Raw genomic sequence first — 18,359 nt, 5'->3', positions numbered from 1 at the left:
ATATACTCTCCTAGAAAATATGACTCAGAAGTATAAGAACCTTTTTCAACACTAAGCATTTTGTAAGTGGATGAACTAGTATTGAAATTTGTTTTTAGTTCTTATTTTTTTATCATTTTTTATTTTAATTTTAAATAGCTTGTTTTACATGCCAATCCCAGTTCCCTCTCCCTCCCATCCTCCCGCACTCCCCTTCCCCCTCCCTCCCACCCTATTGCCAAATCCTTCCACATAGGGGATATCTAGAGTCTGTCATTTTACTCTTGGTAGGGCCCAGGCACTCCCCTAAGAGTCCAGGCTGAGAGAGCATCTCTCTTTGTGCTATAGGCACATGAAGACAGTTTGTATACCAGGGATAGACACTGATCCACAGCTCAGGGCCCCATAGGTTGCCCAGGCCTTCTCACTGACACTCACATTTGGGGGGTCCAGATCAGTCCCATGCTGGCCTCCCCACTGTCGGTCTGGGGTCCAAGAGCACTCCCCTGTTCAGATCAGCTGTCTCTGCTGGTTTTGCCAGCCCATTCTTTGCCAATTTGCTCATCGCTCCTCTCTCTCTGTCACTGGGTTCCTTGGGTTCAGTTCAGTGATTAATTGTGTGTTTGCCTCTGCTTCCATCAGTCACAGGATGAAGGCTCCCGGATGGTTATAGACATCAAGTTCATTATCAGGAATGGGCATTCGAGGTGGTCCCTCCACTATTGCTTAGCTGGCCAATTGGTGTTATCCCTTTAGATCACTGGAGGTCACTCTGGTGCCTGATCTGTCTTCGATCCTATGATTCCCTCTTCCCCCTATTCTACCCCCACCCCCTCAACTTTCTGTTCCCCCATGACCAACTCCCTTCCTCTTTTCCCCCTCTATTCTTCCCAGGTCCCACTCCCCCCCCACCCCTCGCTGTTTATTATGTATCAAAGGCTGCTCTAAAACTCACTGTATAGCCTGGCTGACCTTAACCTTGTGGCAATTCTCCTGGCCCAATATCCGGAGTGGTGATTACAGGTGTGAGCAACCACACCAGTCTGTTTGTTTGTTTCTTTATTTATTTATTTATTATTTCATCATGGATCTTGATCTCATTCATTTCCCCATCCCTTCTCATCTGTCCTCCACTACTGCATCTGCCCCCCCCAATAAAATAAAATTTAAGACAAAAATGGATTAATAAAAAGGGGAAATTGTTATGGAATTTGCAGAGTGACCTAGTGAATCACACCATAAACCCTTTTGTCCATAAAACTTTACTTGCTAGTGTTTACTGCAAAGAGTAATTGGTCTGGTTCGAGGTCTCTGTTTTCTACTAAAGTATCAACGCTGGATCCTCACTAGGACTCCTGGGTATTCTCTTGTTGCCCTGTGTTGTGGAGATCATGCAGCTTTATATCTTTGGGTCAGGTCCCTTCTCCTGCTCCAGCATACATACATGGGGTGTATGTCCAGGGTGGGAGGGGCAAGTCTGCCAAGATAAGGGGGAAAGCTCTCCCATGTTTGTAACTTTGGAACTGACTCACCCACACCTGTGCTAACAGAATTGGTTCTATTGTGCTGCCCTGGCAAGGTGCAGGGCCTGCTCTCCCAAGTGTTGCAGCTTGTGGGGGTCAGGAACAGCTCTCCTGCTGTTACCTCTGGGTCAACTCTTCCACCTGCCTTAGGCATTGATGGGTGGGGGTTGGGAAAGGCCCCTCTTCCCAGTCCATGCTGCTTTGTGGGAGATGAGGGGTGGGGCTAGGTCTCCAATGCTCCCTTCCTCAGGTTTGGCTCACCTGTGCTCTCATCAAGTGGGTTATGTCTTTGTGCTGTGCAGTTCATAGGAGCATGCAGGGCTTCCTTTCCTATGTGTTGCCACTGGACAAGAGGTTAGCTTCCTTACCATCTCAGCCTGCTCCCTTCCTCTTGTCTCTTCATATACATCTCAGCTCGCGGGACCTGAAACCATTCTCTCTCTCTCTCTCTCTCTCTCTCTCTCTCTCTCTCTCTCTCTCTCTCTCTCTCTCTCTCTCTCTCTCTCTCTCTCTCTCTCTCTCTCTCTCTCTCTCTCTCCTCTCTCTCTCTCTCTCTCTCTCACACACACACATATGCACAAAATACTATACCATGCTTTTTCTAATAGTGCTATTCTGGCTGGTACTGCAAAGGTGCTAGGTGGGCCATTGTTTTCTGCCTGGAGCCACCAGGGTGGACAGCTCCCAAGTCTGCATGTGGGTCTCCTTGTCCCATTCAGGTTGCAATGATGCTGGGCTGGGCAATACTTCCTCCTCTCAAAGAGATCATTATAGTGACCCATTGCCTTGTACCTATGGTGCTTTGCTGGAGTTTGGCTGCAGGCCACAGTTAGAATCCCTAGTCCATTTTGGGCTGTGTTCCTCCCACCTCGGCTGCTAGAGTTCGGTTGTGGGCTAGAATTCTTAATTCTTAAGTATTACACAAAACTGCTCTATGACTCAGCTTCTTACATACTCTCAAAGATTTTGATTTGAGGGAATTTAAATTCTCAGAGCAATTACATGTTTATTAACAGGAATTAATAAGTGTAATATAAATTTTAGTGTTTTAGTGGATTATCTGTAATGACTATTAAAATACTTTCCCTGTCCTCTCAATTCTATTTGCCGACCTGTTCTTATTTAGTCTTGGTACCCAGTTAGTGTCTACTTAAGGAAAGAAAGCTAAATGTAAGTTTCAGTTAAACATGAACTAATATATAAAGTATCCTGACTGTTACCACACATTTTGATGGCTTTCAATTACTCTTCACCATGAATCATTTGGGGCACACTTTGTTTTTGTAGTGATGTGGATAATTATGAAGCAATATAGAGATTTCTTGGAAGAATCCTGCCTACTGGATCATTCTTATTTCTTGCCTAGGAAGACACGAGTGGGTACTTGAGAGGTTTTTGTCTTAAAGAAGTGTCAAATGGCAAGAAGTGAAGTAGACAGAAGAGCCATGTCCAGGATAGTCCCATTAGTCCCACTGAAAATGTCATGAAACTGTGTTAACAAATTCAGTGGAACTAAATGGGAGGAGTAGTCAATGGTCTGATCACATTTGGAATCAAAACAGGAGAAGGTAAACCTTGATGGATTTTCCTTAGGAGTCATTTGCACTTGCTTAGTCTTGGTGCTTGGTTCTTAGACACTTTGTCATGGCAGTGAGATGCCAGGATGGTACACTTTGGAATAAGTTTTCTCTTTTGACCTCCAACAGTTACTATTTGGGTATTCTCTTATGCTACATTATCATGGTGAAATATGGTGGAGTGCAGGCAAGACATGGTGCTGGAGAAGTAACAAGTGTTGTACATCTTGGCTTGTAGCAACAGGAAGCAGTCCAAGGCACTGGGTGTGGCCTGAGCATGTAAGAGACTTCAAAGCCAGCCTCCGCAGTGACACACTTTTTCCAATAAGGCCACACCCACTCAAACAAAGCCACAGCTCCCAATAGTGCCACTCCCTTTGGTGGCCATTTTTGTTCAAGCCACCACAATGGTCATATAACAATGAGCTATCAGTATCTGCAGAAAGGTTGTCATAAAAGTCAAGTTCTCAAAAAAAAACAAAAAAAAAAGAAAAAGAAAAAGCCAACTTCTCAACTAATCTGCATTTACAAATGCTTCTTACAGAGAAACCGTGGTGGTTTGGAACACAACAGGACTCAGAATGAATCAGAAGCTAGGTGTCTTAACTTTGGGGATGCTGAAATTTTACTGTGACTAAATATTGTGAAGAACTGTTGAAACTTCAAAAACCAGAATGTTTAGGAAAATACATTTTCATACATATTAGATGCTCACCTGACACACACACACACACACACACACACACACACACACATACAGTTGTGACTGCAAGAAACAATGTCTTTACCATCACTAAATATTAATAAGCAGCTCTTTCCCAATTGATAATCATTGACCTTGAGACTGAGGGTTCCATTTAAAGAGTATCCTGAACACTGTTGAGATAGGTAAGTCTAAAATAAACAGATGTAACTACAAATGCGACACTTTGTGTTCCAAGTTCCTTTCTGGAACATTGTCACTTTCCTTTGAAAAGATGGACACAACCAGGGCAGGGCTTGGAGGTGGCTGACTATTACTATGTAACAGAAATGGTGCACTTCTGCATGCTGAAAGATGTTGCTGCCCTTGCCTGCTGGCTCTCTGCAGCTGTTAGTTTGGGCAACACATACCCATACTCTGAAACATCCTAGACAACATAGAGACGTGTCCATGAGAGCTGTGATGGTCATTCCTTTGCATCCTGGCAGGGCTTTCAGCCTGCGGTAACTTGCTAGTCATGGGAACAAATCCCTCTGTCCATAGTTGGATGGCTTCAGTTGACATTGTGGAACAAAGACATCTTTCTTTGCCAAGCCTGACTTAAAAGAAAAGTCAACAGCAAAACAAGATGTCTTCAGTTGTGAGCTTCAGAATGTTTTATTATGTGACAGTAAAAATGCTCTAGCATATCTGGGCTGTTCATGCAGTCCTAAATACAAAATCAAAACTTGGGTCTTAAGTGTGTGATCTTCTTGACCAGCACATATTAAAATGATCTTAAACTTGCCTTTTCAGAAGGGCAGTACTTAAAATATTTGAGAATTCCTAATTATTATTATTAAAACAATAACAAAACTAAGAAAAGCATCCCCCAGGGGAAAAAAACAGGTAAATCACTGTCTCGGTATAAGCCAAGGAAAGGCTTGGTTGGAGAAGCTGCTGCATGAGAAAGAAGGCAGCACCTCAGGATGAACTTGGAGGGCTGTGGAATTAGGACAAGGTGGAGCTGCCAGTTTTGAAGCCTTAGGTTGGGAAAGGTCAGTGGAAGCTTGAGGCACCAGCAAGAATTTGGTATTCTTTACCACACTGTTCCCCCTGGCAATGATCATGTTTTGCTAGACAATTGAGGGTTTTAGAGAGAGAGGGGCAGGTAAAGCTAAGTTTAGCTGTCTGAAATCAATACTGCTATGTAACAGTCTCCAGGCTCCAAGCACCTTTCCTGGTAATAGTATAGATTCAGAATCCCGACCAAACCATTTATTTGCAAAATTCTTTATTTGGCAAAAGCGCTGTTTCTCCTGGCATCTCAAGTTTCTTCCTATGAAGTGAAGACCTCATTACAAAACCTCCAGGGCTGCTGTGGGAAACTGATGAAATTTGAGTCATTGAACAGAGTCTAGGACATCTGAAGTGTCTAAAATATGTTGTCCTTTAAGCTTACATTTTCATGGAAAGAATGTACCTGGGCTTAAGAACTGTAGCTGCAGACCAAATACCCTAGGACTGTAGTGGGTGCAACTGGTATACCCTAGGACTGCCGTGGGTGCATACCCAACCGTCCTGTCTCTTGCTCTCTTTGTTCTCATAGTCCCATATAGCAGGGTGCTCCTTCCTCATCACATAGTAACAGACAATATATTGAATCTCAGCAATGGTATGTGGTTCATGCTAAACTACTATCAAGACAAAATTTACAGATTATTTTCTGGTAATTGCATATGGTTATTTTCTGAACTGAGAAAAAAATTAAACATTATTTGAAATTATTCTAGACTAGGAAACAATCATTTCTAATCCTGTGTACTGTTGAAATCAGCACATAATTTATATATTACTCTATATGAATAATAAGATTAATGATATTTGTCTTTTGAAAGAACAAAAGATATTATTAAAGTACTTAACCTCTTAAAATATCACAATCCTCTTACTAGGTCATTGTTTTGAAAGAAATGAACTTAGATACATAGAATTTGGTGATAAAATAATAAAAATTAGGATAAACTAGCAACTAGTATTGTTTACAGTATCTTTGCTATATCATCATTAAAATATATGTATATTCCCTTCAAAATGTGGATATTAGTGCTTCCACTATCTCTGTGCTATTAATAAGACCAATTGCAAGGTGATGACAATGGCCTCATCCTGTGTATAATAACACTAATGACACATCATCTACAAAGTGTGATTGGGAAGGCTATATGTTTTGCTGAAATCCTTAATACTCTCTTGAGCATCTTTCTGCACACATGCAGCCTTTGTTTTCCTAGAACACTTCTTAAGGAATACTATAGTGCTTTAGATATCAATGACTCATTCCTTGTATAAGAAGCTATTGCATGCATATTGTACTAGACACCAGAGATGCAGAAACAGTGCGACCTTAGCTTTCAGGGGACTCACAGTCAGGGTAGATAGGGATTGATTCATTTGTGTGGGAAAAGATTGATTGTACAAGGCTGCAACAAGGGTTCCGGGGAGCATGTCTCCTTCTAGTTACTGGGAGGGTTGTTTGCTTATTAGGGAAGGTGATTTGTTAGCTGAGCATGAAGAAGGTCTAGGTGTTCATAGGAGGCTGAGACAGGGCAATCTGAGAAAGGCACTTGACCAAGTCCTAGAGGTAGAGAAGACCCTGGAGTGCTCCAGAATGACCAAACCATATCATAAGGCAGGCTACTATGTAAGAGGAGCCTGAAGAAGTGCCTGATGCTGCAGTATCATAGATGCTTGGATGGTGGACATCATTAACACAAAAAGAACTGGGAGCAAGGCATGGTGACATATACCTGTAAACCTATCACTCAAGAGACTAAGGAGGAAGACCATGAGCTCAGTACCTGCCTTGATATAGTTAGATTGCTTCAAAAAGAAACAAAGCATAAAAATATGAGAAATCCAATGGAGATTTAAGAAAAAGCAGCAATGAACATTTGACAGGAATGGTAATTTGTAAGTAATTGTACATATATTTACATATACATTTATATTATTATTTACAAATGTATCTATACACATACCACCATAGAGTAGCAAACAGGGACAGTTTCATTTACCCTGACCTTTCTCATGGATCAAAGTGAGTAGGGACAAATCACTACAGCATCAGGAATATCAGAGCTTGTGTGGGTGTGAATCAGTTCACGCCAGGACTTTCTCCCCTAAGCTACAATTTTCCATCTTTCTTTTACTGCAATACTCACCTTTACCAGCAACCAAGCCAAAGGAATCAGTCCCTGCACAATGACAGGGATTTTCTCTGCCTTTCTCAGTCCAATCCAACTGCCATCATGAGTAGAGGGCTGCAGTCAGCAGAGGCCTGATGAGTTTCCTCACATCCATGGCATACTGGGTCCCACTGTGGCAGACTCACAGAGCCATGACCAATGCCTGATGCACAGCTGCATCAAAGTAGGTTGTCTTGGATGTTCCTCTTTGTTCTATGGACCCTTAAGCAAGCTGTGAGTCTTGTCACATGGAGAAACTACCAATTATGCATGGCAAGAGCCTAATCTTCATGCACACTTTCTGCACATCGTTGAGTATTCAGTGGGAAGTTGCCAAGTAAGTGAAAATGTGTCTAGACGCAGATGTTTCTATATTCAACAATGAGTTTGATTTTTCTGAGCTGCAAAGTTAAATCCATGTAACCTCTGTGACAGCATGTGCAGTCTAAGGGGAAGACAAATATGAGTATCTGAGGAAGCCTACGGAACGTCACTGACTGTGGGGACTTGGTGCACTGAAATAACACTATACTAAGAATGAAGCTTCAGTTAGTAAGAACACTGTGAAGGAAATGGCTAGTGTCAGGACTGCAATTTCTTTTTTCCTTTTTTCTTTATTTGGCATACCTGGAAAATTCACTTTAGTTAAATTCCCTTGTATCCGTGATAATGTGCAGACCATAGTATTCATGAGTAAAAAGATAATGGAATCCAGGAAGCTGGAACAGCCCTATCATTTGAAATTCTTGGTAACTGAGGCAAGAGGACCAGAAAGAAGTTAAAGACCTGCTTAGACCACATAGTGACTTTTAAATTCAGGCTGTGCAACTCAGTGCGATTCTGTCTCAAAATACTCGGTTGCAAAAAAGACTGGAGATAGAAATAAAAAAAAAACAGTGGAAAGGACTTACTTGGGAAATGCTTTTAGCAGTTGTTCTAGTCATCTGCTTCTGTGCAGACAGTTACCCAAGTGTCATAGCTTACACTCTTTGTCATGATCCGGCAGGATGGTATAGCTCAGCTGGGTGGATATTCTTGGAGACCTTCACTGGATTCTGTTTGACACCCCACAGCTACAGACAGTAGAGGTTATGCTGGGTTTTCAGAGCCCTGCACATGCTGCCTGTTGATGAGACAGGAGATGCCCCGAGGTTGCACAGAGGCCTGTTATGCCGTTTAGTTTTCACAGCTTAGTTCTTGGGTTCTAACAGAGAATACTAGAGGAAAGGCTTTGCATAGGCCCAGCTAACCTTAGGCTCCAATTTCTCAATTCTGCAGCAGTTTGCTGGCCAAAGGCCTCTCACTCACAGAAATGGAAATACCTCACATCTTAACACACCAAGTTTAAATGACCGTCTTGCAAAATAGTAAGTGGCTTGGCAGCCATCAGTGAGGACATTTATTAATAGTGTAAAACACAACTGCACAATGGTCTATCTAGGTGGCCTATAAACCCAGTACTTAGCAACATGACTTAAGATTGTTAGTAAGCATAGTAATCAGTTAGTAGCACGATAGTCAATAGCACTTAATACCTCTACATTCATTGCTAAATCCTGAATATTCAATATTAATAAGCACATGTCCTAACACAGCAAAGAGGGTATTTTTGAAGTACAGTGCTATGCAGGGAAGAAACCAGTTAACATTAAAAAATGATTCATTGTGTCTATTTATGTATGCCTCTGTATGTATGCATGCACACACGCTTTTAAGTATACATGAATGTGTGTGTTCATGTTCGAGCCAGTACATACACAGAAGCCAGTAGAGGGTGCCAGATTCCTCTGGACTGAAGTTGTAGGCATTTGATCCTCAAGGATTGTGCAGCAAGCATTCTAAACCACTGGGCCATATCTCTAGCCTCTAGATAACCTTAATGATAAATGACCAGATGTATTCACCTTAAGGTTTATGGTCCATGTGGTGATTGTTATAATTCTTCTGTTGCGGTGTGGGATGACCCATGGACAACAAAGAATCTAGTAAATGAACCTTAGATCACAAAACAGGTGGCAAGACATATTTGACCCAAGGACTACTGTTTGCTTACCTGCTCTCTGATCTCTCCCAAGGAAGAGCATGTGGTGTCTTGCTATTGAACCATTAATAAACTTGGTCATGAGGTAAGGCCTATAAATTCTATCAAATCTGATTTGATCTTGTTACACACATGCTTGCTTAGAGTCTATTGTTTAACATGAAATAATAAAGGTCTAAAAGTACTGAATTCCACTTGCCATCAAAGAAGGGTGGCCTAGAGTTTATTTTGGGTTTTTCCACATTTAAATGCACCTGTACTGGCTGCATGAGGCAGAAACAGCAGAGCTCACACTCTTTATTATAAAATTGTAGGTCCTGGAGAAGGAATGAAACTTTATTATGGAATATTTGGAGTTTATAGAGCTTAATCTAGACTATCTTTAAATTATCTTTAAGACAAAGCAAAATGAGTTTCCTAGATGTTATGTCAAAAAAAATCCCCTTTTCTAAAGCAGTATTTCTCTAAATGGAAGCCCCTGACTGCCATTGTGCCACGTGAGGCCAGTGGCAGAGAGTGGCCATATAAGGCTGGTGTGCATAGTTCATCGCACAGCAACAAGCTTTAGAAACTTGTCAGAACACACACAAATGTAAGGTAAACATTTAGACTCAATCACAAAGCATTTTTCTTTCTTTTCTTAAATATGCAATAAAAAGATTTCAAAAGACATTAAAGAGTGAGAAACACACACACACACACACACACAAACACACACACACACACACCAAACCAAACAACCCAAAAGATCCCCCCTAAAACAGAAAACAAAACAAAACAAATTAACCTAACAAAGAAACAAAAACAACATGTGGGAATTTCCTTATCAGTGGAAAATTTAAACTGCTTGCAATTTTTGACACATATATTAGCAACTGAAAAACTGTAAAGGTATTTTTAGCAGTGTTATAAATAAATTATTTCACAGAACAGTTGAATATAGATTTGGTTTGCTGTGTTCATTTTTACAATGCTCCTTTGATGTTTGTGACAAGGTATCATGTAGTCTAGGCTGACTGTAAACTCAGAATATTCTGTGTCAGCTTTCAGAGTGTCTGGGCTTTGGATGTACTCCAACACTCCAAGCTACAAACTTCCCTTAAGCGTTTTGTATTTTAGGAAATGAGACATCCTTAAAAAGGCGGGGTGTTCAAATTTTAAAAGCACACTATAGACATTAAGAAAAACATTTTCTACTTTCAGGAAAGAAAAATAAGCTTAGGGAAATTTGAGGGGCAGCAGAAGTAACTGCAGAAAATGCTTGCTTAGTAATTCTTCACTAAGACCTAAGTCATTGCAATAGGCTGATTCTGAAAAGGGAGGACACAGTTTTGTATAAATCAGCAGGTGATGTGGGATAATGTTCACTGTAAATATTTGTCACTCATATTGGTTTAATAAAATGCCGACTGACCAGTACCCAGGCAGGAAGTACAGGCAGGGCTATCAGACTAGGAGAATGCTGGGAAGAGCAAAGTCAGAGACAATCTCCAGCTAGACACAGAGGAAGTAAGATGAGAATGAAACACTAAGGAAAGGCACTGAGTCACACGGCTAAACATAGATAAGAATTATGGGCTAATTTAAGTTGTAAGGGTTTTTTAGTAATAAGCCCAAGTAATAGGTCAAACAGTTTGTAACTAGTATAAGACTCTGTGTTTATTTGGGACTGACAGACTGCAGGGCCTGGCAAGACAGAAATTTTCACCTACAAGCAACTCTTTGTTAGTCATCTCTATTTTAATGAACAAAAATTCAAGCTTGTATGTAAATTCATGTGTGTCTCTGTCTCCATGACAGTGTGAGATTAAAATCCCACAGCTGTTGCAGATGGAAGGAAGGAGAAAATGATGCAGGAAGAAAGAAAATCTAGAATCAGGATGCTTTTTACATTCTTGGATTATGCACCAAAGCACAGGTGTGAGGTTTTCTATAAGAAGTATAACCATAGGCTTCTCAGTGGGATTGCATCTTGAAAATCCTCTGGTTCATTTTTTTCACACCAGTCTAAGCTCTTCAAAGTAGACAGGCAACAGGGTAGACTCCCTCTATTTCATCTGATGGGTTCTGTTAAACTTCTGGAACTCAGAGATGAGGCTTTATTTCCATCTTTATTATCACATGTAACACCACAGATGTCCTTGATATGAACTTTCCTATGTGGCTAGAAGCTTTTAAATGCTATTTGTGCTTACGAGGTTGAGGAGATGGCAATAAGTAAACATTACAAGGAAAGGTGACAACTCAGTGGAAGAAATATTGACAGCTCTGATGTCCACAACAGAGGTGGGTTCTGATGTCTTCAGTCACAATTGTGGTTGGTCTTACTACATCTTGGAATTGTTAAACTTGTACACAAGACTGCATGTTTATATAGCATCCAAGAATGACAATAAATATGTCTTTAAGTTGCCCTGCCCTAGGGGTACATCTGTGATGAGCAGAGATGTACATGTCCCACAGCATAGGCAGGCCACACTGTCTTCTTGTAGTGTTGGTGTGCGTGGTGTGGACTCATTGCTTGATGTAATGTGAGGGCAGCTTCTAGCTGTGGGCTTGATGATGAGGTTTCCCAAAGAAGAAACATGCTGAAGTGTATGCTACCTCAGTTTGTTTTCCCAGGCAAACCAATCATAAAACAGTGCACAGGTCTTTTGCGATGTTTCCTGTCATGTGCTGCTTGTCTCAACCGTTTGTGTTTGTAGTCTTGCTGCAGCAGGGGATCAATTATCTGTGCTGCTTACAGAAAGCATTGTCTTTCTATGTTTTCAGTCTGTGCTTTCCTCATGCATCCTCCCCAGCTCAGCTCCTTCTGCTAGATGATTCTGTTTATCTAGAACTCTCTTTTCCTGTTCTTGCAGGTTTGACTCTAAAGGAATTTCATCATCTTTTCATGAAAAAAAAGCTTGCTTTGTTTCTTCTTAAGTTTTCTCTATCCCTAATGCTTTCCTTTTCTGCTCACCACGCTGAAATTAACACCAATTTTACGGGGTGTTCCCTGGGCTAGATGATGCCTTCACGTCTGCCTACTAGGATATGTCTGACACTGATTTCAAGTCAAAGATTTGATCATGACACTGAAAATGACTTCTGTATGTTCAGCCAATGTGTAGTGCTAAATGCCTCCACCTCAGACACTTTGTTCCTAAGAGGAACATCTATTGTTCTCAAGAGACTCCTGTGGTTTGTTCTGTAATTAAAATGCTGTAACATTTCCAAAACTGTTTTTTCATATGCTAACCTCCAAAGAGGACACTCATAGTAAGCAGTTATTGTACTACATCTAGTTCACAAACTTCATTCTCCAACTAAGCCAATTAAACAGAATTCCCTGTCGTCCTAGTAGTAATGGGGTTTTTCCTCCATCACTTTCCTTTTCCTTTGCAGATGGGGACTGGAAAGTGACAGTTGTCACTGGAGATCTTGAAAGGGCTGGCACCACGGCAACAGTATCCCTTTGTGTTTATGGAGAAGCAAAATGTTCAGGACCTATAATTTTGGGGTCTGGAAAGCACCACCTGTTTAACCCCAACAGTGCAGATATATTTAAGGTAAATACACTTGACCCTGATTTGTTCACTAAGATATATTATGGTATGGTGTGGTGGTTTGAATATAATTGACTCCCTTAATCTCATAGGGAGTGGCACTATTGGTAAGTGTGGCTTTGTTGGAGTAAGTATGGTCTTTTTGGAGGAAATGTGTCACTGTGGGTAGGAGGCTTTGATGTTTGCTATGCTTAGGATACCTCCCAGTGTTTCAGTTGACTTCCTGTAGTCTACAAGATGTAGCTCTCAGCTCCTCCTGCAGCATCCTATCTGCCTGCATGTTACCATTTTCCCCTCCATGATAATAGATTGAACCTCTGAAACTGTAAGTGAGCCACTCCAATAAAATGTTTCCTTTACAAGAGTTGCAATGGGCATGGTGTTTCTTCACAGCAATGGAAACCCTAAGATAGAAGTTGGTACTGGGGTACTGCTAGGGTATTGCTGGCCTGACCAGGTTTTTATTTGGAGGGATGTGACTTTGATAGTTTGGGTTTGGAAAGCAGGGGAATGCTTTATGCACTGCTTAATGAACCATACTAGCAAGAACATCTAAGACACAGATGGTAAGGGTTATCTGAACTGTTGGGGGCTGGCCCAAGAGTTTACAGAGGAGAATTTTAGTATGTTGCCTAGAGATCATTCTTATGATATTTTGGTGAAGAAAGTGTCTGCTTTTTGCCCTTGTTCAAAGAGTTTGCCTGATGCTAAAAATGAAGAATTTTGGATTAATTATGTTGGCAGAGGAAATCTTAAAACAGCCTAGTATAGAATCTGTTGTGTGGTTATTAGAGGTAATTCTAATGAAGATTTATAATGGAAAAGAGCAAGATGAGCAGGATAAATTACAAAATATAAAATGTAAAGCTACAAAATATAAAGAGGAACACCAAAAAGTGGATAGAACTAAATTCTTTGTTCAAGGACATAACAAGATTAAGAAATGGGATAAATGGTGATCTCAGGGCAAGATCCCACCCAGTTAAGTTTCCAACTTGTGAAAGGAAACTGAAGAAAAGCTTAGAATTAGGCATGGTGGGGCAAACCTTTAATCCCAGCCCTGGGAAGGCAGAGGTGTGTGGTTCTCTGAAGTTGAGGCTCGCTTGGTCTAGACATCCCGTTTCAGAACAGCCAAACTTAGGCAGTGAAGAATGGAAAGCTGGTGAAAATGTACTTGAAGTAGGGGTCATGTTCCAACCCCAGTAAACAGAAGAACTTGGTACTTTCAGTCCATGGTATGACTTCAGAATTAAGGATAGAAGAAATTTGCTCCCATGCCTAAATAAAGCTGACAAGGGCAGGCATGTGTCAGCAGTGTCCACGAATGGAGGACTAGTGGAGAGACCATAGAGTGAAGCTGTGAAGATTGCTTTAGAGGACCCAAGACATTAAAGATGCCATAGTCATGGCATACATGCTGAGGAGAGCAGCTAATAGGGAGGGAGTGAAACCATCCAAATATAAGTAAGTGTGTTGCAGTCAACAAGCTGAATGGAACTGGAGATCTGAAAGGTGTTTTGACATCATACGTGGAGATGCAGTTTTGGGTTTTTCCAGCTGTTTTTTTGGGCTTACTTTGTTCCAGTATTTCCTCATTAGCTCCTTTCCCTACATTTTAGAACTGTAATGTATATCCTGTCATCTGGTTTTTAATTTTGATTTTTATAGGTGATTACAGTTAAGAGTTTACATGACTCTCAAAAGAGACTTTACACATTGGACTGTAAAATATTGTTGAGACTGTGATAGAGTATGGGGACTTTTGAAGTTGTTCTAAATGCATTTTGAATTATGCTATTATTATAAGCTTATGGGGGGCCACATGGAGTAGAATGTGGTGACTTGAATGTAATTGACCTCCATAATCTCAAAAAGAGAATAGTAATGTCAGGAGATGTGGGATGGGTATGGTCTTGGAGGAAGTGTGTCACTGTGGGAGTGGGATTTGAGATTTTCTATGTTCAGGATACCCAGTGTCTCAGGTGATTTCCTGTTTCCTGCAAGATGTAGCTCTCACCTCCAGTACCACATCTGCCTTCATGCCACAATGCTCCTCATCATGATATTAAGGGACTGAACCATTAAAAGTGTAAGCGAGTCACCCCAATTAAATGTTTTCCTCATAAAAGTTGCCATGGTCATGGTATCTCTTCAAAGCAATAAAAGCCTTAAGAAATATACCTTTCCAAAAATGGACTTAAGAATGACTTTTTTGTTGTTTTGGTGATGTGTTTGTACACATTTTTTTGTAATGCATGAAAAGTTTTATGTTAAGGCAATTTGGAAACCTCAAAAGCAATAGGAATATAAGATATTTTGTTTTTTCCTCATGTTTTATTTGTATAAATAAAGGAACAAACACATGAAAGAAGAAATGTTGAAAACAGAGCAGTACATGCTATTACTAATGTTTCCAGTAATCTGAATGCTTTTGTTTCTCAGTATCTGTGACACCTGCCAAAACCCATGTTTGTCTTCTCACAGCAGCACCTGCTATAAGTCATGGAGTTACTTTGATGGAAAGAGGCATATGGCAGTGGGGTCATCTCAGTAGGCAAGCAATCAGGATTTGTAGGCTGCCTTTGACACCTACAAGCATGGTGGCCTGTACATAGTACTTCACAAGTCTTCGTTTTCTCCACAAGTTCTCCCTTAACTTGATTCTAAAAGGATATAATGAAATCATCCTTATTAAATGGCCTGAATTGTTTAACTATTTATGAATAAGATTACAATTCACATGTAATTTTATAGGAACTTTGTGTGCATATTTTACAACTCATGCAAGGAGCCACATAATTTGCTTAATCATAATTTTCATTGGTTATGGGATTATACCACAGATAAATGAAATGCTATGGTATTGTTAAACACTTAAACGGCTTCTAGGTCTTTATCATTATAAATAATGATGCAATCAATAAGCATGTCTAATGGGGGAAAGTCCTTCTGTGTATATGTTGTCATATTGGTTTATTAAATAAAGCATTGTTGGCCAATAGAGAAGCAAGATAGGTGGGACTAGGAGTTGAGGAGGATTCTGGCAAACAGAGGCACAGTCAGTCACAATGTAGGACACCAGAGAAGTAAGTGGTCTGGACCCTTTTCTCCAGTAAGAGAAGACCAAGTGGAAACACTGAGATTAGCAGTTATGGGTTAATAATTAACTCAGAGATAGCCAAAAAGAAAACAAGCAAACAGCCAACAGCTTCATAATTGATATAGTGTTTCATGTGTTATTTGGGGGATGAGGCAGCTCAGGACCCAGGCAGCTGGTGGGAAGACTACACGTCACACATGTCTTTGACCTTAACTTTCTTCCTTCTTTAACAAACTCTGAGAAATAATGCTCTTTGAATAAGAATTGTTTTTTACCAATTTCATTTTTAAAACATCTGCTTTATAAAGTATAGTATTCAGTGGGACACAGTGAATAAATGATAAATTTTGCTTGCTGTTGATCACTGCTACACACCATATTGCACTCTATTCCTGTCACATGCGCTATTTAATTCCTTCCGATTTAAATGTCTGAGTTCCTTTTCCAGCCAGAGACTGTGGCACCAGGAACGTTAAATCTTACCTTCTTATTTTAAGAGCTTTATTGAAATGCAATTTGTGCATTACAACATTCGCACATTTACACTCTAGTTCACGGCATTTAATATATTCATAGATTAGCACACTAATCAGCACACTCTAATTTTAGACTGTTTTTACCCTAAAAGAAAAGCCATAATCAAAAGCAGTTTGCCTTCTAATTCCTTATCTCCAAGCTTTAGGAAACCATTACCATTGTCATACTTTCTGTCTGTACAAAACTTGCTTGCTCTGGGCACCTCACAAAAGCAGAATGATGAGGTGACACAACACAAAGCTTTTGAGTCTACATTCTTTTACTTTCCATAATGGTTTTAAGATCAGCCCATGTTGGGGCATGCATCAGTACTTCATTCTCTGGTAGCTAAATTATATTCCACTGACTTGATGCACTGAAATTCATCCATCTATTAGTTGATAGGCCTTTGGGTTATGTCCACTGTCAGCCTCTGTGGATATCCCTATACATGTTTTTGTTGTTGTTGTTAGCATGTTATCATTTCACTATGAATATAATGTTTGTGTCACTTGGCAATACCATACTTAGCATTAACAAACTGCTGACTTACTAAAAAGGGATTTCATTACTGGTTATATCCCTGCCAAAACTGTGCAGCTTTCTTTTTTTCCTAGATTCTCACCAAAATTCTTTATTGTCTGTCATTTTTTAAAAAGAGCATCCTAGTGGGTATAAAGTCTTGTCTCAATGCATTTCTGATGCATTTGCCTAATAACTAATGGTGTTCAGTGTCGTTTCATGTGCTTGTGGAATAATTTGTGTGTCTTTAAAAAGTCTATTATTGTCCTTTGTTCATTTTTAAATAGATTTTTAAATTAATGAGTGATCATATAGTCTGAATACGAATCTCTGATGTTATATTTCATTCACAAGTATTTCCCCATTTGATCTTTCCATTGTCTGGACACACATTTTCATTGCCTCCTAGTACACTTTCAAGTCACCCTGAGACTTCCTGTTAACATACCTAGTAGGATTATCTGCTGGTGAATTCCAGGTTTACTCTATTTGAAAGTATCTTAGTTATGAACATAAAGGTCTTTGCTGATAATTTTCTCTCATCATTTTGAGAATGTTGAGCAACTTACTATCTGTGGACCTCCTAGCTAATGAGAAGAAATCATCAATGATCCCACCAAGGATCCCATTTTTGTGATATTATTTCTCTGTACTACTTACAAGATTCTTTTTCTCTGTGACTTTAAGTGTGTGATTATGTTATGTCAAGATGTGACTCACCTTACTGTTGGTTTCTACAACTTCTATGCTTACAGGGTTATTAATTTTCAATGATACTTATAGCTGTGGATAGAGGAGAGAGTCAATAAATCTACAATGCACAGACTCTGGTTCTTACCAGCCTTACACATGGACTTTGATAAATTTCCATTGTCCTTTTTTTCAGAAAGGGTTTCTCTGTATTAGTCCTGGCTATCCTGAAACTTGCTCTGTAGACCAGATTGGTCTTCAACTCACAGAGATCCACCTGACTCTGCCTGCCAAGTGCTGGGATTAAAGGCATGAGCTATCATTGCCTGGCAATTTTCCATAGTTCTAAAAAGATTTTCGTTATTCATTTGTGGAAAAGTAGATTTATGGAGAGGCCTCAATTAGCCATTTCAGAAGTCATGAAAAATAGCTACAATAGTCCCTTCTATTATTATAGTACAGACTAAAAGAGTTAATATTAAAACACTTCATATAAAGTATAAAACATTGTTACTCTGTTGAGACTGACTGTTTTGATCCTACCCACAAGTTGGGAGAGGATACTGCTGGAGTGGGCTTTTAGACAGGTTTTTAGATGAATGAAGGCAGGAAGGCAGCTTTGGCAGATGGTAAGTAGGTGGCAATTGCTGGCATGGGGGTCTGTGTAGAAGAGTCTGGAGGCTGGAGTAGGAGGAAGAAATAGAGGGAGCCAAGAGTAGGTTGGCTAACCTAGACCAAGTCATTGAGAGCCCAAGTAATAGCAGGAACATATATTCTGGGCCTTTTCATTGTTTGAAAGTTAGATGTTCATGGGCACCCACATTGTTGTCCATTAGCTAGATTATTGTGGAATATTGAGCTATGTAAAGAGGTGTTACATTTGTTTATGCTATGGAATATTTCTTCTTTAAAATTAACTTTTATTTAAAATAA

General features: G+C 40.0%; 1 protein-coding gene across 9 annotated transcripts in view; it reads left to right on the top strand.

The window, feature by feature from the left end:
- Rp1 (RP1 axonemal microtubule associated) overlaps positions 1-18,359 on the top strand; it is a 370,803-nt gene that overhangs the window by 261,069 nt on the left and 91,375 nt on the right. For 8 of the 9 annotated variants that reach the window (XM_040741510.1, XM_040741505.1, XM_040741509.1 and 5 more), the window contains one exon: positions 12,438-12,601. The exons of the other annotated variant lie outside the window; for it this stretch is intronic. In XM_040741510.1, coding sequence (XP_040597444.1) covers positions 12,438-12,601 — 164 coding nt within the window. The remainder of the gene's footprint in view (positions 1-12,437; positions 12,602-18,359) is intronic. 9 annotated transcript variants of the gene reach the window in all.

This window comes from Mesocricetus auratus, unplaced genomic scaffold (assembly GCF_017639785.1).
Source record: "Mesocricetus auratus isolate SY011 unplaced genomic scaffold, BCM_Maur_2.0 Super-Scaffold_6730, whole genome shotgun sequence".
NCBI classification, from domain to species: domain Eukaryota; kingdom Metazoa; phylum Chordata; class Mammalia; order Rodentia; family Cricetidae; genus Mesocricetus; species Mesocricetus auratus.
This window is presented reverse-complemented; position numbering and strand designations above follow the sequence as displayed.